Raw genomic sequence first — 27,685 nt, 5'->3', positions numbered from 1 at the left:
GCAATAGCTTTCACATAAAAAAGAGCAAAAGCATATTTTTCTTGCTGATAATCTCACTATTTCACTATGTGCTTCACTGGACCCTAGGTATTATTTTCTTAGCTCAATTAATCTCATTAACCTCAAGAATTTTAATTAACTTTACTTAAGTCAATGCAGGCTCCTCTTGTTTAGCAGGATCGTTTGGAGACATACAGTAAGAATTCAAACTAGGTTGTTAAGTCTGCAGCCTCATTAAAAGTGCAAAAAGTAAGGAGCAATGTCTTTCTGTGTGTGTGTGTGTGTGTGTGTGTGTGTGTGTTAGGGAAAACATCTGTGCAATTCATCTTTCTATGTTGGAAAACTGAGTAAAACTGGAGGTTATTCACTGTAATAATATTTTAGTCTTACTTATATAGATTATCAAATAAAAGCATATGCATTTGTGAATTATGCTTTAAACTATAAACTTTTGGCCCTGTGGTTTTTCTGGTCACAAAATATCATTAAGTTAACATTAGTATAAGCTGATGGGCTCGGAGACTTTAATAAAAAATTGTCATTCAATACAATCATGAGGCTAGATGAGGAAGTAGAGGGCTATTTGAACACATAACCCATCCCCTCATGTCCAAATAGCCTTTAAAGTGTGATGATAATGTATTTGGTAGCTGTCAGCCTCAATTCTAATGCTTCTTTACTAAAAAAAAAAACAAATTACATTCATATCAAGTGGATTTTTCCTGTTGTGGTTCAGAGGTGAAAGTTTTGTGGAAGGGAGAAGATCAGACTTCAGGAATGCTAAATTTTCTCATCACTCTAAAGAATAATAATTTGCTGCGTTTCACATAGCATTTATTCCTATACCTAAGCTATATTTATTTCTATTTGTATATTCAAGCTAATATTTCATGCATCTCTTTTTAAGCAGTTGAAAATTTACATCATAAAAATGAGCATTATCAGGGCTGCAGTCCTTCTCAAGATAAAAGGAGTTCTCTTGTCTGCATAATATCTTTATAAGCCTTTTAGGATTGTACCATAACCCCATGAATTAGATTATCACCTGATCCAAGTGATATGCAAACATTATGGTCCATGTTTGGCTATTATCGCCCATTGACCCAATCGGTCCACATGGTATTATGGATACCAGGTAAGTTGAAACACACAAGTGATATAAATTGATGCTCCAAAAATATCACAAGCAATTTAGAGTTGGATGCTAAAGCAGAAATAACATTTATGAGTTAATAAGAGCAGAAGGTCATACGTATGATCTGTTCATTACTCTTCAAGGCAGTCCCCTTTGCCAAACTTTATCATGGTAGATAAAATATTTTTTCTTAAAGCAAAGGATAAACGTCAGCTTCTCAAACTTCTGCAATTCATGTCCATTCCCTGTCAAACCCTTTTACTTTCCTACACACAGGTCTAATTAATTCATGACTTCTAAAAATGTTTATGGACAAGAGCTACATGCCAGATACTGTTCTAAAATCTGCAGTGGCAACAATGAAGGCCATCCAGCCCCAGCCCTCTGGAAGCCACATTTAGGAGGAGAAAAAGAGGAAGTCTTACTGACTGTGCTTCACTTCAAGTCATAGTCATCTTCCCTTGCATTTTCATAGCCACCTGCTCATCAAATGCTCCAAAACCAGCAGTATCTGGCCAGTCTGCCCTATATCTGCCATTAGCAGTTCGTTTCCTTAACTGAGCTTCTATGACTTTCCTTACACACAGCTGAAGTGGCTTCCATGGCAGCATGGATTAGGCCCAGAGCCCGTCACCATGGGGCCCCCAAGATGAAATTAATCAGGTGTTTGAGTTGCCCATGACAGCAACACAAATTGGACTGAATTAGGCAGAAGAGCAAATGTAGTTGCCTATGTTGCCAGGAAACGCAGGAGTGCACTTAGGGGGGCTGGGACCAGGGCTTGATGATGCCAGGATTTGTTCTGCTTCAGTTTCTGCGTCTTTCTGAGCATCGGCTTTACTCTCTCCTCCTGCTTTCTCCACCAGGCATGACCGTGGCTATGGCAACTCTCCATCCATATACTTAGAACATCATGGAGAGAAAGAAGAGAGGGTTTCATTTTCCCAACTTAAAGATTCCTGGGAAACAGCTCTAAGTTGCCTAGTTTGTGACACTAGACCAAAGCTTGCACCAGCCCATCCTGGTGACCCACTACTACTGTGGCTGGAGTAGGGGTCTTTCATCACTCAAAGGGAACTAGTTCAAACATGGCCACTTGGAAATCTCTATGGACAGGCCAGTTACCCAGTCTCTGTATATAACTTAGGTGCCTTACATTTTCTTTTCCATGAGCCTTCCTGCATGGACTCGAGGAAGAGTTATGTCTTCTCATTTGTTCTAGAGAAGAAACTCCCACAGCTGAGTTCTCCAGTCAATTACTCTTTTTCCTCCATCACTTGCAATTGTTCCTGACCCTTTTTGATATCTATATCCTAGTCCTCATGTCCAAATTCTCCTACAGTTTTTGAAAAATGTACATCTCCACGTGCAGAGTATAGCAGGTGTGAGATTGTAAACCTACTTGAGGGCGTGGATTAGTCTATTCAAAATGTCTATATGGATTTATTGCTCACTGCAGACAAGGTCAATGAGATCTAAAGAACAGTATAACACGGCCCCATATTTTCAAAGTGCACGACCTACCTTCTTGTGGACCTAGTCTTTATGTGATTGAAAAAGAGCCCAAAATATTGATATCAGCTCTAGAAAGTTTGATTACTCAAGCAGATTCAATATTTGTGGGCATGATATTTACTGTTCTCCATTAATTAATGCATACATAACAAAAAAGTGTCTACCTTTGGTTGAGGCACATTTTTTAGTCTTTAAGAGTCAAATAAAACAAAACAAAACAAAAATCTCTTACTCTAGCACAGACTGAGACATATTCAGTGCATGAAAAATGTTTCTGACTAAAAATACTCAACTATGCAATAGTCCTATGCACTTTCAATTAATTATTGATAATACCTTTTTGTCATCACTTGTCCCACATGACTCTTGACACAGAAGACCCTCCGCATCTGAATGCCCACACCACACGTAGCTTCTCCATTCCAGCCAATGGTTGCATTAAGGGCAGTTACCAATGTGTCTTCAGAACAGGGGCCCCAAGCTGATGTCTCCCAGTAGAGTTGCATACAGGAATGGTCATTGCATGAACGATATTCTTGGAGGGCCTGACTAGGGGGGCATGGTTTTCCACCTGCAAAAATCAAAATAAAAAAGAATACAGAGTTGTTGCTGTTATTACCATGTTGCTGCTGCTGTTGTTACTGTCATTCTTATTTTTTGTTGTTTTTACTGTTTTAATGGTCTAGAAAGACAGCATTTTGATACAATCTTCCAAAGGCCTGGGCCACCGCACCCCGTTTCTGACGCTATGGTCATGGTTCTTTTATCCTGAGGACAATACACTGCACCCTTCTCTCCTCAATAACAGGCAACGGTATGCCAATTAGATTTTAAAAATCAGTTGATTCTACCGCTCACCTCTGCGTCATGTATCTCTGAGATAAACTCCAAAGAAATCTGCTTTTATTTTAATATGATTATGACTACATAAATTAGTCAGTTAGATATAATAGCCCATGACCTTGAAGTGATATAAGATCAAACACAAATACTCACACACACACATTACCTACATATGGTCTCTCTCTCCTAAGACAGTATTATTTATCTCAGAGAACCACTTTAAGACATCCATCCTCCCTCAAGCAGTGCATTTTACTGCAGTTTGAGAAATCCAGAAATCTCTCTTAAAGTTTGGCAGGAGAGAGCCCATCCTTAAACTCTGAAATAATATCTGACAATGTGTTATACACTGGCAGGGAGACCAGACAGATGTGCAGCCTTACACTCTTGGGTGAGTCAGACAATCAGATTTCATTACTATCTTTTCTTGCACAATTTTATATCCATGTCAAAACTGGTATTTACCTAAAGTATTGATTTTATTCCTACTCTCCCACACTACAATGTTTTATTCAGTGGGCCAGATGCTCGGGAAGATTTGTGACCTTAGTTTTGTTACTCTTGTTATTTCTTTCCCCATTATATTGACTTTTTTCTCCTTCCAGAAATATAACAGACAAGATGGGGAGGCCACTGCACTTTAAGAATATGAAAATTTTCATTCCTCTTGACCCTGGCCCCATTTCTTAGGACCACAGACAGAATCTTGTCTAAAAAGGAGTCCCTCAAAGCCAGTGGCCATATTGCTCTGCTACCCCAGCTGAGCTGTCGGCAGACGAAGCCAAGGGAGGGCCTGAAAGAAATGAAATGACGTATGTGTCTGGGGACAGAGACTATCGCTTTAAATGACAGGAACAGCTGCTTCTCTAATTTGTTCTGAAGTCACCCGTTTATATCCCCATAGCACCTTTTAGCTTCTTGAAAGCCATTTTCACAGCCTTCATCTTTTCCCCTCTCACCACATGCCAGCCTGACAGAGCGGGAAATGAGGACATACAGATCAGGTAGTCTGCCAATGTTAGTGGCAGCTCCCAGTCAAGAAGCCATGTCTCTTGATTCCTAATTTAGAACTCGTTTTACCAGACATATTCCAATTATGTTCCCAACTGCATGAGCAATCTGAAGCTGGATGTGTATCAACCAAGCCTTGTTTCCTTCCCTAAAAATGTATAATGAAAACTGACATCCACCTGATTGTCATGGCCTGTACATAGTATGGGCTAAAACAAGTCATAGACGTATGGGAACCCAGCATAGATAAACTAGAGGATTAGAGAGAAAAGGCATGCATGGAAAGCAAACTGTTCATTTGGATTTAGGGAACAGAAACCTTTCCTATTACTCACCTTCTCCAGCCAACGCCAGGATAGTCCTTGACCTGGTCTGTTTCCCATCGGAGTTTTTACTTGAACAAGACTGGGAGCAGGATGACCACTCTGTCCACTCGCTCAGCACACAATCCATCCGGCAGGGAATTTCACACACCATCTGTTCAGGAGGAGGAGATGCTGGGCAGAGAGTCCCTGACACATCTTCTCCTGTAGTCAACCAGAGCGAGACAGATGTCGATTAATGTAAAATCGAGGCCAGTCTCAGGAACATTTAGGTTCATTGCTTCCTCTATTACTTCAGTTTAGCTTAGAAGACTTCACTTCACTGGTGTCTCTAAACCAATAACATGCAAAAACCTGATTTTTTTTCAGCCATTCATAATATTTATTTCAAGAAAAACTGTCAGGAGATAATTTGGCATTTAGAAAGGTAGATACAGCATCAAAACTGCCATTTGTCATCCTTCCCAGGTACAAGTGGGCTTCCTTCAGGAACAATTTAGCCATGGATGGCTGGAGAAAGACAGGATTGACATGCTATGGACAACCATGTGTAACAGGTACATGTATTTCTGCAAAATGGGAGTCAGAGGAGTCTTTTAGCCTGAAAACCACAATTTATGTCGAGCAATCTATTCAGCAGCCCCCCGCAAATTATCAGTCTAATTTTTTATTGGGTGCTTTCACCTCCAAATGTGTTACCTTAAGCGAGATTACCACACAGCGATACTTTTATTCTGTTTGTGCACAGTGGTAAATGTGCACAATGGAAATGAATCTGTGGCTAAAATTATATAATGTGTTGAGATAAAAGTTGAAAGCAAGTCCAAAATTTTCCCTAATCTATTCCCTCTTTGAATGATGTGATGAATTAGTGCAACCAAAATACATACACACACACACACACACACACACACACACACATATGTATATATGATAATGGGGGATGGAGTTTTACAATTATCAATAACAGACAAGACTAAGGGGCTCATTTCTAAGTTGCTTTTCCATATCTCAAATGATTACAATGAATTTTTTCTAAGCTCTCTTTTAGGTTACTTATTCACCATTTTTAGAATTCAAATATTCTTCTTTATAGCTAACAATTCAACTCTTACTATGCCCCCCCCCATTCACAGTCACCTCATAAATACAGAAGACATGAAGAATAGTAAAACCATTTATGGTTTGAAGCAACAACATGAAATGCGGAATGGCAACTCTAGGAGACAGGTAGTTTTGTCTTTGTGACTTTATGCTCATGGAATTCTCCTGTCATAATCTGTCTGACACAAAAAATAACTAATATTTATGCAGTATCTCCCTTGTGCCAGGCACTGTCCTTATAAGATGCTCTTATAGACAGGGTTGACCCATCTTCTTTTATAGATGAGGAGTCAGTGGCTCTGGAAGGAAAACTTGCTCAGGGTCACACAGGCCTGAGTTGGGAAGCAAATGAAAACTTTCTGACTCCAGAAATTCTGGTTTCCCCATTAGACATATCGTGTCTAATTCCAAGAGATGGATATTCCTTTTCAGAGGAAGTAAATAAAACAAGCTGACAGTGAGCAAGACTGCCTGGAGGAGAAGCTAGTGCCCTCCTAAGATCTGCATTCATATTTGTAAATGAGGCCAGGCTCACTGACCTTGAGGTACAAATAAAACTTTTCAAGCATATTATGAGAAGTAATGGAGATTCTAGCAGATAATCGAGCTGAAAGACCAGTTCCAATCACTCTCTTTTCAGTCTCAATCTGTTTTCAGGTTGAGTCCACACTGTATAGTACATGCAAACATGCACACGGACGTGCACGGACGCACGCGCGTGCACACACACACACACACACCCAATACAGCTTAGGGGGAGTGCTTTCCCAAGTACAGAAGTAGGCAGGTCAAACTAAACATACAAACTACATCTAATCAAAATTCAATTTCCACATCTGTGAATATTATGAGGATATTCTTTTACAGAAAAACACTTTAAAGCAGTGTCTTGCAAAGAACATTTTGATGAATAAGAGATATTTGAAGAGTTCTTACTTTAAACAGTGGGGGGAAAGCTGAGACGTCCTAGATTAAAAGAGTAAAATTGGTCTCACCACTGGAGAGTAGTGTGTGTTGAAAATGCCAATTGCCATGTAAACTTCCTTCGATGGAAATGGTATGTAGTATTTTTCAGTCTTATTTGACCAAAGGCCGTCCTTTTTTAGGGAGCACCTCTCCCAGAAATGGTATTTTTATTAACATGTTTTGAGAAAACCCTGCCTTGAAGAGTTACAAAATTATCAACTACTATTTGATGAGCATATACCATGTCCAAGGCATATAATGGGATAAATATAAGTGAAGATACTACGATTTATCCCCCTAGAACTCATGATTAATAACAGAGATGAGCTATAAATACATAAAGATAAAACCTAGTCCAAAAGTAAATGTCAAGTTGCAAATGTGTGTTTTAAATAAAGAATGCTGTGGTGATTTAGGCAAGAGAAGGACCTCTGGGGAACTAGTCTGAGAACAGAAGGCTTTCAACAAGGAGAAACAGACAGGGTGAGAATTGGTGGCAATCAGGGAGGGCATGCCAGTCAACGCAACTGTCAACAAAGGTATAATGATGGGAGAACACAAGGTATGTGGAAGACAGTTAATCCTGAAGCTGCCTGAGGAGAAGAGAAAGCCCATGTGGAAGAGTTGTTTGACATCAAATTCTGAATAACCTAGACGGACACACCAGTTTTGTTCTATTTCCACCTTCCTTCAATTCCCAAACGCTCAGGTTTCCCGTGACCTAAATTTAACTTCCTCCCCAGTCATCCATCATTCAGCACCCTTAGTATTCACTTCTGGTGCTGGGATGCTTTTTAAAACCTAAGCTTTCCCATAAACTGATATATCCATTTCCACAGTGCAGCGAAATGTCAATACTCCCACCAACACATTGATAGCTTGTCAATATGGACTAATTTGGAGATGTGAGCAATCAGATAAGTTATTCTTTAGTGAAGCCAAGCTAAGAGTCATAGGCAGGCTCTTCAATTCTTGTGTGAGCTATTTTATAAGAAATCTCGCCAAAGAAAAGCTGCACGATGGGATCCTAGTCACAGGTGGCCTAGCCAGACACAGTTAAGTATCTGAAGGTGAAGCCCAGCACCACTTATCCTCTTGAGCATATCACTTAACTTCTTTGAATCTCAGTTATCTCATCTGCAATAATGAAATAATAACACTTACTTTTCAGAGATAGTCTAGGGATTAGAAATCACTTATACAACAAACACAGCAGGGTGTCCAACAACAGAGGGAGGACTCAATATAGAGGAACCTTTAAAACCTTTTAAAAAATGTTGTTTGGGGCTTCCCTGGTGGCGCAGTGGTTAAGAATCCACCTGCCGATGCAGGGGACACAGGTTTGGGCCCTGGTCCGGGACGATCCCACATGTCACGGAGCAACTAAGCCCGTGCGCCACAACTACTGGGCCTGCGCTCTAGAGCCTGCGAGCCACAACTACTGAGCCCGCGTGCTGCAACTACTGAAGCCTGCGCGCCTAGATCCCGTGTTCCACAACAAGAGAAGCCACTGCAATGAGAAGCCCGCGCAGCGCAACGAAGAGCAGCCCCGCTCGCCGCAACTAGAGAAAGCCCACGTGCAGCAACAAAGACCCAACACAGAGAAAGAAAGAAAGAAAGGAAGGAAGGAAGGAAGGAAAGAAAGAAAGAAAGAAAGAAAAAAAAATGTTGTTTGCAAAGATGTACACCGCCAAAACCCAATGGCATTCTTGATCTAAAAAATCTAGATACTTATGCTATAACCGTGGAAAGCACTTGCTTTACTGTGCATATATAGGTACAAATAACCACCAGCAACTTCACAGACGAGTTCACATAATATATAAAGACTGCTTATAATTATCCAGATCATTTTATTTATATGTGGCTCATCTAAACCATTTAAGAGCCAAAAATAAAGCCCTTGAGCCTGAATAACCTCATCTGCCCATCTACATTGGTAATAATGATCTTCCTATTGCACAGAGAGAACTCATTTCAAAAGAAGAGCATTTATACTTTCTTGTTTTCATTTTCATGGATGGATCAATGAGACCAACTGAAATCTCAGGCAAGTGTGGAAAATAAAGCAGCACGTGGGACAGAAACTTAGTCATTAAAAGTGATTTTCACAAGCTCTTATAATCTAATATTACAAAAAATTGAGTATATTTAAGAGGGAAATTGAATTCATCTTTCAAGAAGACTCTAAGATTACTCCCAGTTCTTACCACACTCCCTGGGATCAATAATGACAAACTCCACATTCTCTCCTCATAGAGTAGACTTATTTAAACCAGTTGTGATTCTGAAAATATGGGATATGGTGCTGCTCCAACCTTGTCACTCACGATTTTTTAATAATTTAATATGGTGAAATCCACATTACATAAAATTAAACATTTTATTTTTTATTTTTATTATTATTATTTTTTGGCTGCGAGGCATGCGGGATCTTAGTTCCCTGACCAGAGATCGAACCCGTGCCCCCTGCAGTGGAAGTGCGGAGTCCTAACCACTGGACCGTCAGGGAAGTCCAAAGTTAACCATCTTAGAGTAAACACTTCAGCGGCATTTAGTAAATCACGATGTTCTGGCAACTACCACCTCTATCTAGTTTCAAAGCGTTTCATTACTCCAAAGTAAAACCGTTTACCCATTAAGCAGTTTCTCCCCATTACTTCCTCCCTCAGACCCTGGCAGCCACCAATTACTGTTCTATCTCTACAGATTTATCTATTCTGAATAGTTTATGTCAGTGGAATCATATAAGTTGTGATTTTTTGCATCTGGGTTCTTTCACTTAGCATAATATTCTGGAGGTTCATGCATGTTGTAGTATATATCACTACTTCATTCCATTTTATGATGGAATAATGTTCCACTGTATATATATACCAAGGTTTGTTTATCCATTCATCCAAACTCATACTTGTTTGAGTCCCTGAGTTCAATTATTTTCAGTATATACCTAGGGATGGAATTCCAGGGTCATATTCATCACTCAGTTTTGTTTGTCTGTGATTCTGGAGACCTTGGCATAGATGACCAGACTAGGGCCTGGCCCTAGTTCATACTACTGTTCTCATGCTTGCCAATTCCTGGCTAAAAACAACAGTTCTTAGATGAGAGAAAGAAAGATTCTTTTCTTTTTTTTTTAAGTATAGTTTATTTACAATGTTGTGGAAGTTTCAGGTACAGCAAAGTGATTCAATTATATATATATATATATATATATATATATATATATATATATATATATATATATATATATATATTCTTTTCCAGATTCTTTTCCATTATAGGTTATTACAAGATATTGAATATAGCTCCCTGTACTAAACAGTAGGTCCTTGTTATCTATTTTATATATAGTAGTGTGTATCTGTTAATACCAAACTCCTAATTTATCCCTCCCCCTGCCTTTTCCCTTTTGGTAACCATAAGTGTGTTTTCTATGTCTGCGAGCCTATTTCTGTTTTGTAAATAAGTTCATTCGTATCATTTTTTTTTTAGATTCCAAATATAACTGATATCATATGACATCTCTCTTTCTCTGTCTGACTTACTTCACTTAGTATGATAACCTCTAGGTCCACCTGAGAGAAACCTTCTTGAACATATGAATAAACTCAGGATTCCCTAAAAAATGCTTCTTTTTCTGGTTCAAATGTATACGGTACTTAAAGTATAAATAGCTCATGACAGACTCTCTTTGGCTACTGGTCAAGCAACCATGTAAATTTAACACCAATGTAGCTTTCAGATTTGGGGCTTTCCACATCAACCTAATGTTTAAACCATACCTATGCTATATACTTTATCCTGTGGCTTTCTTTGTGTTATAATCCTAAGGAACTAGAATTTAATATTATGAGCTACCATCTCTCTTTTGTAATGATAGAACAAACAGCTATAATTCTTAGTTTTCTAACCTATACTGTAAGTGTCCAAAATTAGAAAAGTTATAGACAAAATAGAAAGAGAAACCCAGATGCCCACAAATCCACAGTCATATTTTTAAAGTAGACCAGCATTTTATCATTATACACACTTCAAACTACCTTATCTTCCAAAAATAATGCAATATGGGTACTTTGTCGATATTTCTCTTGTGTGTTATTATACTCTCTATGGAAAATAATGAAGCAGTTATCAGAAATACATGTCATAAAATTTTATGTCCTATTTAAATCTCAGAAAAGAATACCAATAAACGTTGATTCAACACCTGCCGACAGCTGAGTAAGATGTCAACGGATGGTACATAGCAAATTTACTGGAATTCATATGCACTTAATTCCATTTTTTAAATTTAAATATCTCCCTAAATGCAAGTAGCTTCTGGCCACTTCTGGACTGGGGGCTCTAATCAGCTAAGGAAATGTTTATATTTCAAACCAATAAAATATGAAAGAAAGCTAAGGGCTAAACAGAAGCCATGTGCAACTATGCAATGCCAGCAATTCAATTAATGTTTCTGCTTGCTGATTTTACCATTTGAAGTGCATTTGTCTATCTAGTTTGCACATATAGGAAGGCAAATTTTAAAAATCTGATGTTAAGTATTATCATATTTATAATAACAGAAACAACAACTGCAATAACAAAATGGCATCAGCATGTGATGTTTGGGAAAGCACAGAGTGGGCTATACTCTGAGCAAACCATGTTGTCTACTGAATATCCATATTGACATCATTAGTTAGGTACTATGGTCACACCTAAGGTACAGAGAGGTTAAAAATACTTGCTCAAGAGTCACATGGCTTGTACGTGTCTGAGCTAGAACTAGAAAACATACCTGTTAGACATTACAAGCTATATTCTTAACTGTTTTGCTGTATTGCATCCTGGTTCATATCTCACATATGTCTTTCTCATTACATTACTTTTAGCTGATGCCAAACCACAAAGAAGGGATTCTATACAATTCATTGGCAGCTAGCCAGTAAATTTAGTATTGGAAAAAATAAGCCGAAAGGAGTGAGCAGTTCCTTGATTATCTAGGAACTGCATCATAAGATGAGGCAGAATAGGGTAATACTTTTCAAAAATAGAAAAGATAAGCAGATGAAGAAGAGTTCAGAATGGAGAGATGGAAGATTAAGATAGAATGCAAGACCAAATAGGAACAGGTATGGACATTCAGCAAAAACAGTACAATGTATGAGTAGATAAATGACACAAACACAAGCAAAAAATATAATAATGATGTAAGGATGCTCACAAAGTGAAAAACAACAAAACTCTAATAGTTGATAAAAGGAAAAACAAGAGAGAACATAAGTGCAAAGGCTAAAATAAACATAGCAGAAAATTCAAACAAACGTTAAAAGGAAAAGACTTTAGGAAAGCAATAATAACAGCTAAAAATAAGAAAACAGTATTTCCAAGGTAAAGATGTTTACAAAAGCCAGAAGTTAGCTGAAATTGAACCTAATGGCAGGTGAGTTGTTTGTTCAGAAGCCTAACTGACCAGCTATATGAAGTTCCTCAGCATACAAGAATACAATAGCAGCTCACACTTTGATCACTTAGAATGTACCCAGCATAATGTTACATTTTACACCTATTTATTAACTCATTTAAACATCAACAATAGTAAACAAAAAAGCATCAATAATAGTAAACATGTATATTGTACATAATAGATGTTAGTGATTACTCTAAGTGAATTACATATATCAACTCATTTAGACGTCACAACAAAACCATGAGGTAAGAATTACCATTATGTTCATTATATAGATGAGAATATTGAGTCTTAGATAAATTAAAATTACCTGCCCAAAGCCAAACACAAGTGAAATGCTGGAGCTTGAATTTGGACCTGGGCAACGTGGCTCTAGAGTCCATTTCTTAAATACAATGCTTTATTGACATGCATTGCTTCTACTCACTGTCAGGAAAATATATGTACCCGGCTACACAAAACCCGATCTAGCGGAGAATCAGTCAAGTGTAAAGCATCCCAACACCTTTAGCTCATGAATCCTGTGTGTTACTCAGGGTGAGAGAAGATGCAAAACGGCAGAAACAGTATATGATTTAGGAGCAAACTACAATTGCTCAAAAAACAAAAAAAAAACCAGGTAAAATCTAATAAAATGTCTCAGTGGGGAAATGTCACATTTTCTTGGTCTCAGTCACACATTCCAGGGGGAAGTAACCACTATTTTACGTGTGTGGGAAAGTTCTGAAAATTACACACTTAGGTTTACAAAAAAATAACTATGTAGTTCTGTTTTTGACACCTACCAAAATGGGACCTTGAAAAAAAATTTTTTTTTTCTAACAATGACTTCAATTTGCTCACAAGCCCTAATTTCTGGTTGGTAGCCAGGGCCAGATGGGAGTTGGGGAAGGAGGTGGGGAACAGAAATGTATCCATTTAAAGTAACTTAGCACCTCATGATCAAACTAAATCTTTTCAAAGTTAACTCAGTCTCAGTTTCTCAACGTTTCTCCCTCTCCTTTCCTCCCTTCTCTTTGGGTGGCAGCTGAGTGTAAGAGGAATGTCTGTTTCAAAGTTGCACATTCTCCTTTGAATTCAGCTGGTTCCCTACTGAGCTATTTCCACCGACTTGGTCTTTGTGTATCATTACCTAGTCTTTGAAGGTGCATCTGCATCCTCTGCTAATTTCTAGGGTCCCTGTCACAGCTTCTGATTTTCTAATCCACACACTTTATACTCACCTAGACCTGACTCCAAGCTAGTCCCAGTTTCCTGGGGCAGTCAACACCTCCACTTGCCACAGTGGGGCATGATTTCAGGATCGCCCCCAGGTTATAAATAAACTGGGGAGACCAGGTCGGGAGGGTGATGAGCAGCTGGCTTACACCCACTCTGTGCCTCAACACACCACATCACTGTTTCACTACAGCAACACATCACTTTATGTTGGGATGCAAGGAACCCTGTGTGCAGAGGCTCTTCCTACAGTCTCAAACCTGGGAATGAGGCACCGGCCCCTCTGCTTTTGCTTTCCCTTTAACCTATCTGAAATGTCCATAGTTTTCATTTCCTCAGCCCAACATTTCACGTGCAGAATGAGATGGGGCCAAGGACCCTCATGTCCATGTACCTCTTCTCAACATCCTCCCTAGATTCCTCCTTTCTGATACAGAAAACTGGCCAATGCAGGATTCTGGCTTATGCTAAATCTGTATTCTGAGTCTTCTGGCCTCTCATCTTGATATCTGGAGGAAGCTCTTTGGAATTTACAAAACACTTTTCTTTCATATGCCTGGCTCTTGCATACAAAAGCCTGTTTTTCAGGATTATTGTCTCTGAAAAGAGCTTCAAGATTTCATTTTTGGGCACTGACTTGTTCTGTCTGTTTGCATTTGAGATATAATAATCTTAACTTTTTTGGACACAGTAAGTAGCTCAGAAATTTGGTGAGGTTGCACCGGGGTGGGGTGGTGATAGGGTGGGGAGGTCCTGTCCGAGAAGGCACAGAAGCAGACACCAAAAGAAAAGCACACTGATATATCTCAAAAAATTTGAGGACATCTGCTTAGTGTGGAAACCCTGCTTCTCATGAGAATTTTATCGAGAGACTCTGTATAATTTTTTAAAAGATGAATGCAGAATGACAGTAATGGAATAAATGCCCTTAGTAATGCAAGACATGCTTCTTCAAAAGGGAAAATCTTCGAGTAAATAAACAGCGCATTATAAAGGGCAGAATATTTGATGAGGAGTTGTGACATCTGGATTTCAGTTCTGCCTTGAATACTTACCAAAATGTGACCCTAGAAAATGGTTAAGCATTTTTAGGCTTCAGATGCCTTGTGTAAGTAGGAGGTGAGGCACTGCTATCATCCTTGATTATATTATCAGGTCTGATGATAGATCAAAGAGGCTAATGTAAAATAATACTTTGGAAATTTCAAAGCACCATTTATATATAATGTAGCTTTTAATTACTGGTGAAAATGGGGCTAAAGGATATTCCAAGTAGGAAAATGATTTGAGTCAAAGATACTATCTTTCTTCTCCATCCCAATTTTGTCTTAGCTAGAGAAATAAGAGGAACTGAAATTACTATACAGGCAGAAATAATATTACTCATTTCATCTATCTACTTGTCTAGTTATATATCTAGCTATTAAGAAAAAGGATGTGGACCAGCTTGAATATGTGGTATACCTTTAGAAAGCACTTCAAGTTGTCTAAAAGTTTTCAAATGTTTGAAAATCAATATTTTTAAGTTAAACTGGGGAAGTCAACAGAGTAAACTGACATATCAGTAAAGCATGATCATTTCTCTCTGTAATTAACCTACAGGAACATAAGTTTAATGCCTATAAGTGGGAAATATATTATGATTTATTTAACTACCTCACTTTAATTGCACAATTAAGATGTTTTCAATTTCTCTGTGATAAGTAATACTGCAAAGAACATTCTTCACTGTATCATTGACTGCTTTCCTAAGAATAAATTTCTAGAAATGGAAAAACAAAGTCCAGGAATGTGAACATCATTAGTGTCCATGCATGAAAAATACTGCCAGTTTGCTTTTTTTCCATTATTTATCATCACCCTTCGTTTTAAAATTTATATACAATAAAATTCACTCTTTGTGCTATACAGTGCTATGGGTTTTGACAAAATGCATAGAACCTTTCATCCACTACCAAAACCAAGAGACAAAACAATTCTATCACCACAAAAATTTCCTTGTGATGCCCCTTTGGTGTCAACCCCTGCCCCCGATCTTAATGCCCAGGAAACACTGATCTGTTCTCTGTCCCTATAGTTTTGCTTTTGTCCCCCAGAATGTCATAAAAATGGAATTACACAGCCTGTAGCTTTTGTAGCAAAGTACGTTTGAGATGGATGCATCCACGTTGCTGCATGTATGAAGAATAATTCACTCTTTTTTGTTGCTAAGTAGTATTCCATTGCATGGATATAGCACGTTTTGTTTATCTAGTCTGCTGAAGGACATTTGGGTTGTTTCCACAGTTTGGTGATTATGAATAAAGCGATATACAGGGTCTTGTGTAAATACAAATTTCCATTTCTTTTGGGTAAATGTTTAGGAGGATAATTGTCGGGTCATATGTAAGTGTAGATTTTATAAGACACTGTCAAACTGTTTTCCAAAGTGGCCATACCGTTTTTCATTTGATCAACAATGTATGGACTTTCTGGTTGCTCTGCCTCCTTACCAGCACTTGACATGACAACTTCTTCGTTGCTTGTTTAATTTTCATCATTCTTATAGCAGTATAGTGGTAATGCACTGTAAATTTGGTTTGCATTTTCCTTATCACTAATGATGTTTAACATCCTTTTATGTCCTTACATGCCATTTCTACATCTTCATTGGTGAAGTGTCTATTCAAAACTTTGACTCATTTTTTAAATTGGATTGGGTTACGGATTGAATATTTGTATCACTCCAAAATTCATATATTGAAGCTCCAACCCCCGATGTGATGGTATTTGGAGGTGGGGACTTTGGGAGGTGATTAGTTTTTGATGAGGTCATGAGAGTGGGACTCTCATTAGGAGATTAGTGTCCTTATGAGAAAATGAAGAAAGGGCACACAGCGAGAAAGTGGCTGTCTACAAGCCAAGAAGCAGGCCCTCACCAGACATCAATCTGTCTGACATCAACCTTGATTTTGGACTTCAAGGACCGTTCAAAATAAATGTCAGTTTTTAAGTCACCCAGTCTATGGTATTTTGTTACAGAAGCCGGAGCTAAGACAGGTTGTTGGTTTTCATATTATTGTTTTGAGAGTTCTGTATATATTCTGGATACAAGTTCTTCATCAGACTTGCGATATGCAAATATATGCTCACAGTCTGTGGTTCTTCTTTTCATTTTCTTAAGAGTATCTCTTGCAAAGCAAAGTTTTTCATTTTTAACTAAACTTTTAACTTAAGTCCCATTTGTCAACTTTTTCTTTATGGGCTGTGCTTTGATGCCATATCCAGTTTGCTTTTTAAAAGACAAATTTTCAGGAAGGAACAGAAAGTGGATTGTCTGCTGCAAACAATGAGTTGAAACTTACATATTAGAACCTAAAATTTCATAATTTTGGATATAGTGACCTCTCTAACTAGTGTATCCTAGTATCTAATGCTAACGCAAGTTTTTCAAATATGGTGTGAAAGCCTAGTTTTTCCATGGGAATTATTTACTGATGTAACAGCTGAGAGTCCAGCATTATAACATACTGACAATATGTGTGATGCAATGATAATTAGCTTCTGGGTAAAACCCTTATGTAGTATCCAAGCAGTATAATGCACAATCTATGAAGATGGGACTTTGTCTTTTATAAAACTGCATCAAACATCTGGCACAATGTCTGGTACGTAGTAGATCTCAACAAATTTTGGCTGAAGGAATGAATGAGAAGGGAAAGATATTTAGTCTATTTAAGGTATGAGCTGTAGCTTATGCTTTTGTAGTATGCATCCCAACTCCAGTGGAGTATGCACTGAGATACCTGTGATGAATCCATATGGGGATGTCAGGCACTAACTGGGAAATAGGTCAGATTTCTAACCCCAACATTAACTGAGAGATAGTACAGCATAACGGATTCTGGAGTCAGACTGCCTGGGTTCCAATCCTACCTCTGACACTTATTTCCTAATACTTAACTTCTCTATGCCTCAGTGTCATCATCTGTACAATGAGGAGTTCTATTTCATAGGGGACTGTGCTGAAAAGAGTACCTTTTTCCTAGCACTCCTATTCTCCTAGGTTATTGTAAAGATACAATCAGTTGATATATGTAAAGTCCTAAGATGGGAGTCTGCAACATAGTAGTTAATATTACAGTTATATAATTGTGGTAGTAAGGTACTGAAAGTTACAGACCATGGCAAACTATTTTCATCCCAACAATTTTTTAAGCTCAAGCCTCTGGGAAGCTTGTCTTTGAACAAAGGACAAGAAAATAAGCTTGCTTCCTTCTTGAGTTGGTACATCCTCTTCATTTCTGTCTAAATCACATGCCTGCAACTGTGGGAACTATAATATTGCCAGTTCTTCCCTTCAGACTCTGCACCATTTGAGATCCAAGAAGAATATGTAGAGCTCACCAGCATCTTCTAAGGATTTTTGTACTGGGGAAGAATTCTACAAAAGCAGAACTTTTTAAAGCAGTCAGATAACCCCGATTGTGTAATTCTCAGGGGATAACAATACTATTTCCTTTTAAAAGTGTTGTTGATACCTTGTTTCTATGCCTGATCCCCTGGCTATTAAACTGTTCCTATGCAATTTTGCAGAACAAGGCAGGGGTCTAATGATTACTTTTTGTACCACATTAAAGAAGTATAATAAAAACACCAAACCACAAATCTACATTGAAGGTTTGCAGTGTTGAACTAGTGGAGAATCATGCTCGAATATCATTTTCTTATTGAAATGTTGCAAACTAATTAAGACTCTAAAATCATGATTGGATACTACTTTTACAATTTGTTTCACAAACTTATTTCAGATACAGGATTACAGTACCACAGACCAGAGAACACATAAACTGATTCTCAGAATATGTTTCATCATCCAGCAGAATTTGAGATCAAAACAGAAAACAAATAGCTTTTAAAAACTTAGTTTGGTCTTTTATAAACCAGACAGATGAAAAAAATTAAATCTCCAAATGAAAATTAGGTAGGTAATAATTAGAAAAACAGGATGCTGAAAGAATGAACACTGAAGGTTTATTAAAGTTCTTATTCAAGTCAAGCTGATGTCAGGTGGAAATCTGTATGTATAATAAAGAAAAATGTTTTCACCTAGATTAATTATATGGTTGGTATGAGGTCCAAGAATATATCGATTTCCACTATAATAATTTTTACCTACTATACCTCACTAGTATTGTCTTAAGACTGATATTGATGTCTTCCAGCAATTGAATGAATTCTAAAGTAGAATAAAACCTATCTCTATTTGTCTATCTTCCCCAAACTGATCTACAATTATAATGATAATTCAATTGGCACTGCCGTTTTTCCAGCCAATCTCAAGTAGCCCCAAAAAATCAATAAATAAACTTAAGTAAAGTTTAAAATATTAAAATAAAATGTATGCTGAGAGACTTCAAAATACAAGGTGCAAAGTCAAGCAAATATTTCAAACCTCACTTTTATACCATTGCCAAATTTGCCTCGATACTTCATCAGAGTAATTGTAACATTTGATTCAAGCTGTACGCTCAGAGTAATAAAAGATAAATACAGACATTTGAAATCTGTGTACTCCTTTTTCTTCTGCACTGAGCCCAAGAAGAAATATGTCCTTATTTCATGAAATAAATATTATTTTATTGGATGTCTGCTTTACTTAAGAGGTCAAATCCTTAATTACATCATTAATAATTATGTTGACATTTACTGCCTGCAAGGCATGGTTTCTTTGGAAGCAATTTAAGAACACTAGATATTTCAGATCATTTATCTTATTCTAACTGGCCCACTGGTTAGAAGAATAATTTTCTAATCCTTCCAGGCAGTTAACATAGCACTTACTAGGTTATTTGTAAATAGGCACTTTTTCCTGAGACGTAATAAATGGAAAGAAACGTCTGCTTAATAAATTTAAGGTTGCATAATGTCTTAAGTCTTTAGCCCATTACACTGATTGCTTGGCCAGAGAAAACGATGTGTCTTATGTATTTCTGAATGCCCAGTGCCTAGAACAGTACCTCGTTCATAATAAATATTCAATAAATGCTAATTGAACTAAAGTGTAATTGAGCTGAACAGATGTTTTAGAGTCTGAGACATTTCTGGCACCCATAGGGGTAGCACAAATTGAGGAAATTTTTAAATGCGTAGGAATGTACCAACACAAATATACCTGACCAAGGTCCTACTGCTATGAGTAAAAACATTGATTTAGAAGCAGAAAGGCCTGGGTTTGAATTCTAGCCTGTCCTTAATAGTGGGGCGTCACTGGGTAAGTTATTTCAATTCTCTATATTGGCTTCCTTATCTAAATACACGAATAACGATTCCTACCAATATATCACAGAGTTATGTGATAATTAAATGAGTTACGATTAAAGTAGCAGGTGCACAGTAAGTGTTCAGTATGTCTTGGTGGTGACGGTGATGATCATGACAATGACAATGATGATGACATATGTCTACAAACCTTTATTAATGCCTTTAGATTTTGCATAAATTCATTGTAGATATAAGCGAATGTGTGAAAGACTATTCTAGCACAGGAGAGGAGTTAGGAAGGATGTAGAAAATAATGAATACACCAAAAGGCATTTATGCAAAGATATGCAAGGCACCACCTGATCTGTCAGTTTGCTTGCTTAGGCAGTGGGTTTACCTATCCATGGTTTTTATTTTGTTTGGGGTAATACTCCATTAGCATACATTTCCTCAGGGGGAGATGCTGAGAAACAATGCTGACTGGCAAGAGGAACGTGTCAAAAGGAAAAGTTTGCAATAGGGGTTGCATTTAGGTAATCAAAAATAACTGAAAGTGCCAAGGGGGAAGATAGCAGAATATTCAAAAAAAAGAGTCAAATTCCCATTATATATACCTCTCAGAAGATACAGGAGCAAACTTGCTCCGAGGCAATCAGGGGAGGTACCTCAGTGCTACTGAGCATCCTTAAAATAGGAACACTGGCATTGGCCGCCTGAGCATCTGATGCGTTGCTCTGCTTACAGACCTGGTGTCCTGTGATTTTCCAATCTAGTTTGCGCAGATCAGCCAAAGTTCAGGAAACCACATTTTCTTTCCCGGTGAAATTTCACAAACTGTGAAAGCTTAATCACCAGTCTGTTTTATACAGCAAGCAAAAGCCTGGCTGACTTACGAGATCTTCGCTAGGCATATCAAACCCATCCTTGGACATCTGGGTACCACGGGGCACTTGTGTTCAACTCAGAAGTAATTGTACACTGTTTACCATCAGGCTTGACAGAGGTTCCAGTAATGTCATACATATGAAATTTCAGCAACATAGAAAGGGAAATCTATTCTGTTTCCCTCATTAATTGCTTTACCTGTAATCTCAAGCCTGTAGGAAATAATTTTGACCCACTCTTCCAAACTGAGATGTGTAAATGGAAGAGGAATATGTGTGATAATTTGCCTCAAAATACAAAACCCCCAAAGTTAGAGAAAGAAATATTGTTTCTCTAACTTGGAAAATGCTCTTCAATTCTCTTCATTATTCAGTTATCATAATGGAAGAGGATATCCTGACAACTTATTTTGGCAGAAGTTGTTATACTTATGTGTGCAAAGGAATAAGTATGTAAACGGAGAAAAATATAAAACTTTCAATGTTAATCTATATTTTAATACCCAAGCACATCTTGACAAACTTTCAAACACAGAATGCATGAAATCCATAAAATATATATGAGCATGATTGCATTACTGTTTCTAATTTATTTTCCCCCTCAACAAAATTCTGCCTCTGAATTTTTATTTATTATGCCTTTTATTCAACTGAGTACCCAGGCAGAAAATACAATAAAGCTTTGCTAATTTCATAAAATACTGAAACTGCAAATAGAAGTTCACTCTCCTTATGTACTCCTGGGCCTATCTCACAGCTTAATCTAAAAACCTAGTTAAGGAAGCCATGATTTCTTAGACCCTTATCCTGATAAATTACTTTCAGCACCTCAGAGAAGAAACTTTCAAACAAAACTCAGAAATAACATTTCCACTTGTTCAAAAGAAGTCAAAGAGCTAATTCACAAAGATCAAGAGGTTAAAGAAAACAACAAATGTGGCCAATGTCTTGACACAATCCTTCCAAAGCAAGTATGTCTCCTACCCTCTTGCAAGGTCTAGAACTGAAACAAAATCTTGCAAGAAAGTTAAAACTACTTCTAGGTGGTCATCTTTATTAGGTCAACATTTTAAAACTTACTGTAGTGTCCTAATTTCCTAATCTATATACCTCCTTCTGCTGAAGGTATATGGCACTCTCCAGGCCACCATTCTCCTCCATACATTACAGAAAACAAACGCTTTATTCCAAACGACTCCTCTCTCTATAAGGACTTTGACTACTGGTTTTAAGAATTTGTATAACCTGCCTCGGAATCTGCGGTGCCTGTAGAAGAAGTTGAGAACAGTCTCTGTTAAAATGCTTACATCTCTCTTTACCTTCTACCAAAGGCATGACTTTTAAAACTTGAATATTCATTATAAACCATGCTAGAGATTCTTATTAGAGTTCATATTCTTATTTTAATAGGTCCATTTCCATTTGTTCCCTAGTCCTTAATGTCAGCAACCTTATATGCTAAACACAGGAAAGATGGTAAACAGAAGGAAAATCCAGATAAAAAGTATATAAATAGACATAGTAACAATGTTAAGTGTTTCTTATTTCCCAAAAAGAAAAATGGCTTATATGGGAAAAGCACATATACTACCAGTAATACATAAATTCTATGGGATAGGTTATCATCTAGAATCAGAGCTTTCAACTTACTAGTTTATTTCTTTTTCTCCCACTTGAAACATACTGGCATGTAAATTCTCATAATAAAGTTCAACATTATTACCATTATTCTTATTCTTATTCTTACATGAGACTCTGAATTTTACTACAAAGGAAACATTTTTAAAAGTCTTTTAGTTTTCATTGTTAGATTATTGTCAGTATTCTTTCCTCTTTCTCTATTATGTTAACTTGATTCTCCATATATTCTAGGAAGTAAAATATAGTCATCCTATTAAAAATGAAGGTTTATTGACATAAACCTAAAGGGCATATGCATTATAATATATAATATATAGGTGTTTCCTTACGTGTATATCTGACACATCCACATTTACGTCAATCATAATAACTACACACAACGAGAATAACTTTTTTTTTAAGCTATGTTTGTATATCATTTGTTTAATTGAGAAACTATACTTTGATGGCAAGTGTGAGCAAATAAAACTGGCTGAGGTCTTAGGTTTAACTTTGGTCTTTAACTTTTCCTTCTTTATTTGAAAAGAAGATGAGACTTTTGTGCATACTTTTAGAGGTTAAAAAGGCAATCTTATTTAATTTTAAACAGCGCAGAATTTAATTTTATACACATTAAAACATAAACAGAACTTGAATTCATGACTTCAGTATATTAAAACTCCACCCTAATGCAATAAAAATTTTAATTGCATAAAATATAGAATTGCATCTTTGTGAGGTTAAAGGAATGCCTGGGATGAGCCTGAGTAGTCAGCTGGGTGTTCCTGGATCTGACTGTGATCCAGTCCCGCCTGCCACTTGTCATCACCTGGTGGCTGGTGGTTTAAATGAGAATGGGAACAATTCCAGGTCCTAAGACTGGCTGAGATTTCCAGGATCAAGATCAAGATTCCAAAATGAGTTTGTCGGTATTGGTTTTATCAGCTCAATTTGACTAAGGAGAATACTGGGGATGAAGGGGGCAACTCTCTGCTTGTCCACTTGAATTTTGTTTCAGCATTAGTAGATAATGATATATGTTATGTATAATAATTAATAGTATGATATGGCATATATAATGGCAGACAATCACATAGATAATCAATAGATCATCTTTTACCATATATGCCATACCATGCTATTATATGTGATCATCTGCTATTATATATGCCATATCATACTATTAATTGTATTATGGTATAATATAATTATATTATATACTATATATAAGCTAATATTAACTTAATGTTATAACCTAAAAATATTGTATCATATATTACCTTTATATTATATAGGTTAGACAAACAGTATCAACTAAGATCAAAGGTATTATATATTATATGTACCATATGTTATATATTATACTCTATGTTATATTATAATTATATATATATAGTTATCTGCTAATTTAGTAAAAAAAATTTGAGTGGAGAGAGTTGGTGTTATGTAATACCAGATATACTGAAGATGTGTCAGATATATACAGTATCTGATAACTGATATCTATCTATCTATCTGCATCTATATATATCATTGGAATATAAATTTTAAAAGTAGTCACAGAAAATTTTGACAGAGATTATGTGCTCTGTCAAAGAAAAACCAGAGATGGACAATAGTCAAAGCAGTAAAAACAGATTCTATTCAGGAATCTTGCAACTGGGGAAAAGAGACCTCAGTGGAGAACTGGGCTCAATTTTGAACACAATAAGGAAAAGTGGGGATTTATAGCCAATGAGCAGAGCAGTGAGTTGGTGGATGGAAAATTACCAAGAGGGTGGTGTAATCCTTGCTAAAATGACCTAAGAGAATTCTTGCTGAAGCCTGGCCAGGATGATCAGATATCACCTGGGGGTGATAAAGGATGAGGAATTTGGTCAGGTATTGAGGGTGATCAGATATCAAGGTTGGGGCTTCTCTCTAACCTGACTTAGCAGGATTCTTCTAAAACTGGACATTATAAGGACAGAGACGAAAGCCCTAAGGTGTGGCCTAGTTGAGGAGAGGGTTCAGAGGAGTTTGACTAAAGTTTGGTCCAGGAGAGAATCTTTGTCAGCCCCACGTATGCTAATATTTCTCAGTGTATTTTGAAATAACTCACAGCCTTCTTCAAATGAAAGTTTTCAAAGACACTACATATCTGATAAGGTTTCCCTGTAACTTTCTTTTAGCATACAGATATTAGCTTATAGATTTTAGGACAATTTCTGTTTAGGCAGATTCCATAAATATGGGCCTGAGTTGAACTACATTCTTGTCCTTGAAACTTTATTCAGGTACCAACTATCAAGAAAAGTATTCTAGTTCTTATTTTGATTCCTAAGCCATAATTTTATATAATTTGCTCTTCCTTCCCAGGCCTTCTCTTTCTAGCATTTTAGTTTTGTCCCTGGAGCTGTCCTCAAGACTTAGTGCATCATTTTACATATTAAACATACTCAGAACTCATCATAAAAATGCTTTATGTTCATGACTGACTAGAGATTGCCTTCAGCTACATAGTTTCTGAACTAAAAGTCACAGGACAAAAATGACACTCTGTGTAGTAAAGAAAATGCCAACTTAACGATGGGGTCTGCCTTAAAGCACCTGGTATTACCGTATCAGCTCTCAATACCATCCACTTTCAAAGCCACTGGCCTCAATTCAGACCATGTTTTAATTTGCCTTAAAATTATACTACATACTATTTCTCTTGGGCACATTTTCAATTACCCAGTTTGACAAAATTTCTTGACAAATCAAATTAGCTCTGAATAATTTTCAAGCGTTCTCAAATCTTTCCAAATATGGGTAAAGAGTTTCCTTGTGAAGGCTTTTTATACTTCTCACATGAATAGCTGATTCAGTACCATTTCAATGGCTCTGAAATGCTAGTGGAGACACAGCCTTTGAAAATAAAACCAAAAGTTCATTCATGACAAATGAATCCAGGAAAAGACATCTACAAAACTATGGTATCTGCCAAAAACAAGCAAAAGGTAAAAACTGACCAGAATCAAAGGGTAGTAAATCCAAAATCCGAAAGTGACGTAGTTTTATACAAAATATAGCTTTTAAAGATATGTAATAAAAGAAATATTTAACAAAATTGTTGACTTTCAAGCACATATTAGAAAGCATCATTACAAATACTATTGTGGTTTTACATTTGTGTGATGTTTTTTAAATGCTTGGATTAATGTTAGAATGCTCCTTTCCTTTATTAAGCTCCAAGATGAGTCTATTCCTATTTTTCTCAGCATGGTATCTTCACCCCCACCATTGAACCTAGAACAGAATATGAACTTAATAAATATGTCTTCAACAAATGAATGTAGGCCTAACAGGAAAGACTGATTTATTTTTCCCCCCACCTTTATTGAGGTATAATCGAGATAAACATCGTGTTAATTTAAGGTGTACAATGGGATGATTTGATACACATGTATACTACAAAGCGATCACCACAATATGGTTAGTTAACACATCCTTCAGCTTACATAATCACCATTTTTTTCTGTTTGGTGGTGGTAAGAACATGTAAGACTTACTATCATACACACTACGATACACAGAAGATAACTGACAAGAGCTTGCTGTATAGCACAGGAAGGCCTATTCGGTGCTCCGTAATGACCTCTATAAGAATGGAGTCTAGAAGAGAGGGGATATATGCGAATCTACGGCTGAGTCACTGTGCTGCACAGCAGAAACGGACACAGCATTGTCAATCAACTCTACTCAAATAAAAATAATTAACAAAATAAAGACTGACTCTCTTAGCAACTTGCAAATATACAATAGAGTGTTGTTAACTGTAGTCACCATGCTGCACATTAAGTCACCAGAACTTATTCATGTTATAACTGAAAGTTTGTACCCTTTGACCAACATCTCCTCACTTCTCCCACCCTCCAGCCCCTGTCAACCACCATTCTACTCTATGCTACTACGCGTTTGGTTTTTCTAGAATCCACATATAAGTGAAATCATACTGTATTTGTCTTTCTCTTATTTTGCTTAGCATAATAACCTCAAAATCCATCAGTGTTGTCACAGATGGCAGGATTTCCTTCCTTTTGTGGTTAAAATAATATTCCATTGTATGAATATACCACATTTTCTTTCTCTGTCAATAGACAGGTTGTTTCCGTGTCTCAACTATTGTGAGTAATGCTGCAATGAACATGGGAGTGCAGATATCTCTTTGAGATAGTAGTTTCACTTCTTTTGGATATATACCCAGAAGAGGGATCTTATGGTAGTTCTACTTCTAATTTTTTGAGAAGTCTTCATAGTGCTTTTCAATATTGGCTGTACCAATTTACATTCCCACCAACAGTGGACAGGGTTCCCATTTCTCCACATCCTCACTGCTACTTGTTATCTCTTGTCTTTTAGATGTTAGCCATTTTATCAGGTGTGGGAAGATATGTCCTTGTGGTTTTAATTTACATTTCCCTGATAATTAGTGAAGTTGAGCATCTTTTCATGTATCTGTTGGCCATTTGCATGTCTTCTTTGGAAAAATGTCTATTTAAGTTCTTTACCCATTTTTCAGTTGGGCTATTTGATTTTTGTTTGTTTGTTTTTGCTATTGAGTTGTGTGAATTTCTAATATATCTTGGATATTAACCTCTTGTCAGATATAAGGTTTGCAAATATTTCATCCCATTCCATATGTTGCCTTTTCATTTTGTTGATTGTTTCTTTTGCTGGGCAGAAACTTTTTAGTTTCATGTAGTCTCTCACTTGTTGATTTTTGCTTTTGTTGCTTGTGCTTTTTGTGTGATATTCAAAAAATCACTACTAAGACCCATGTCAAAGAGCTTCTTCCCTATGTTTTCTTCTAGTTTTATAGTTTCAGGTCTTAATTTTAAGTCCTTAATCCACATTGAGTAACTTTTTGTGAGTGGTATAAGATAAGGATCCAGTTTCCTTCTGTCATGTGTGAATATCCAGTTTTCGCAACACCATTTATTGAAAAGACTCTTTTCCTCACTGAGCCTTCTTGGGTTTCTTGTCAAATACTAGTTGACCATATATGGGCTTATTTCTTGGCTCTCAATTCTGTTCCCTTGTTCTATGTGTCTGTTTTCGTGCTAGTATCATACTGTTTTGATTATTAGAGCTTTGTAATGTAGTTTGAAATCAGGAAGTGTGATGCCTTCATCATTGTTGTTTCTCAAGATTGCTTTGGCTATTTGAGGTCTTGTTTGGTTCCATACAAATTTTAGGATCGTTTTTCCAATGAAATTTTGCTAGGGATTACATTAAATCTATAGGTGGCTTTGGGTAGTATGGACATTTTAATAATATTAACTCTTCTGATCCACAAACACAGGATATCTTTTCATTTCTTTCATCAATGTCTTAATAAATATTT

At 36.9% G+C, this 27,685-nt stretch overlaps 1 protein-coding gene across 1 annotated transcript in view; it reads right to left on the bottom strand.

The window, feature by feature from the left end:
- THSD7B (thrombospondin type 1 domain containing 7B) overlaps positions 1 to 27,685 on the bottom strand; it is a 787,061-nt gene that overhangs the window by 412,653 nt on the left and 346,723 nt on the right. Inside the window, exons 7-8 of the mRNA XM_061199619.1 lie at positions 4,840 to 5,031; positions 2,987 to 3,221 (exon numbers count right to left, since the gene is read on the bottom strand). Of these exons, the coding sequence (XP_061055602.1) occupies positions 2,987 to 3,221; positions 4,840 to 5,031 (427 nt within the window). The remainder of the gene's footprint in view (positions 1 to 2,986; positions 3,222 to 4,839; positions 5,032 to 27,685) is intronic.

This window comes from Eubalaena glacialis, chromosome 1 (assembly GCF_028564815.1).
Source record: "Eubalaena glacialis isolate mEubGla1 chromosome 1, mEubGla1.1.hap2.+ XY, whole genome shotgun sequence".
NCBI classification, from domain to species: domain Eukaryota; kingdom Metazoa; phylum Chordata; class Mammalia; order Artiodactyla; family Balaenidae; genus Eubalaena; species Eubalaena glacialis.
The sequence above is the reverse complement of the archived record's forward strand: the minus strand, read 5'-3'. Positions and strand labels throughout refer to the sequence as shown.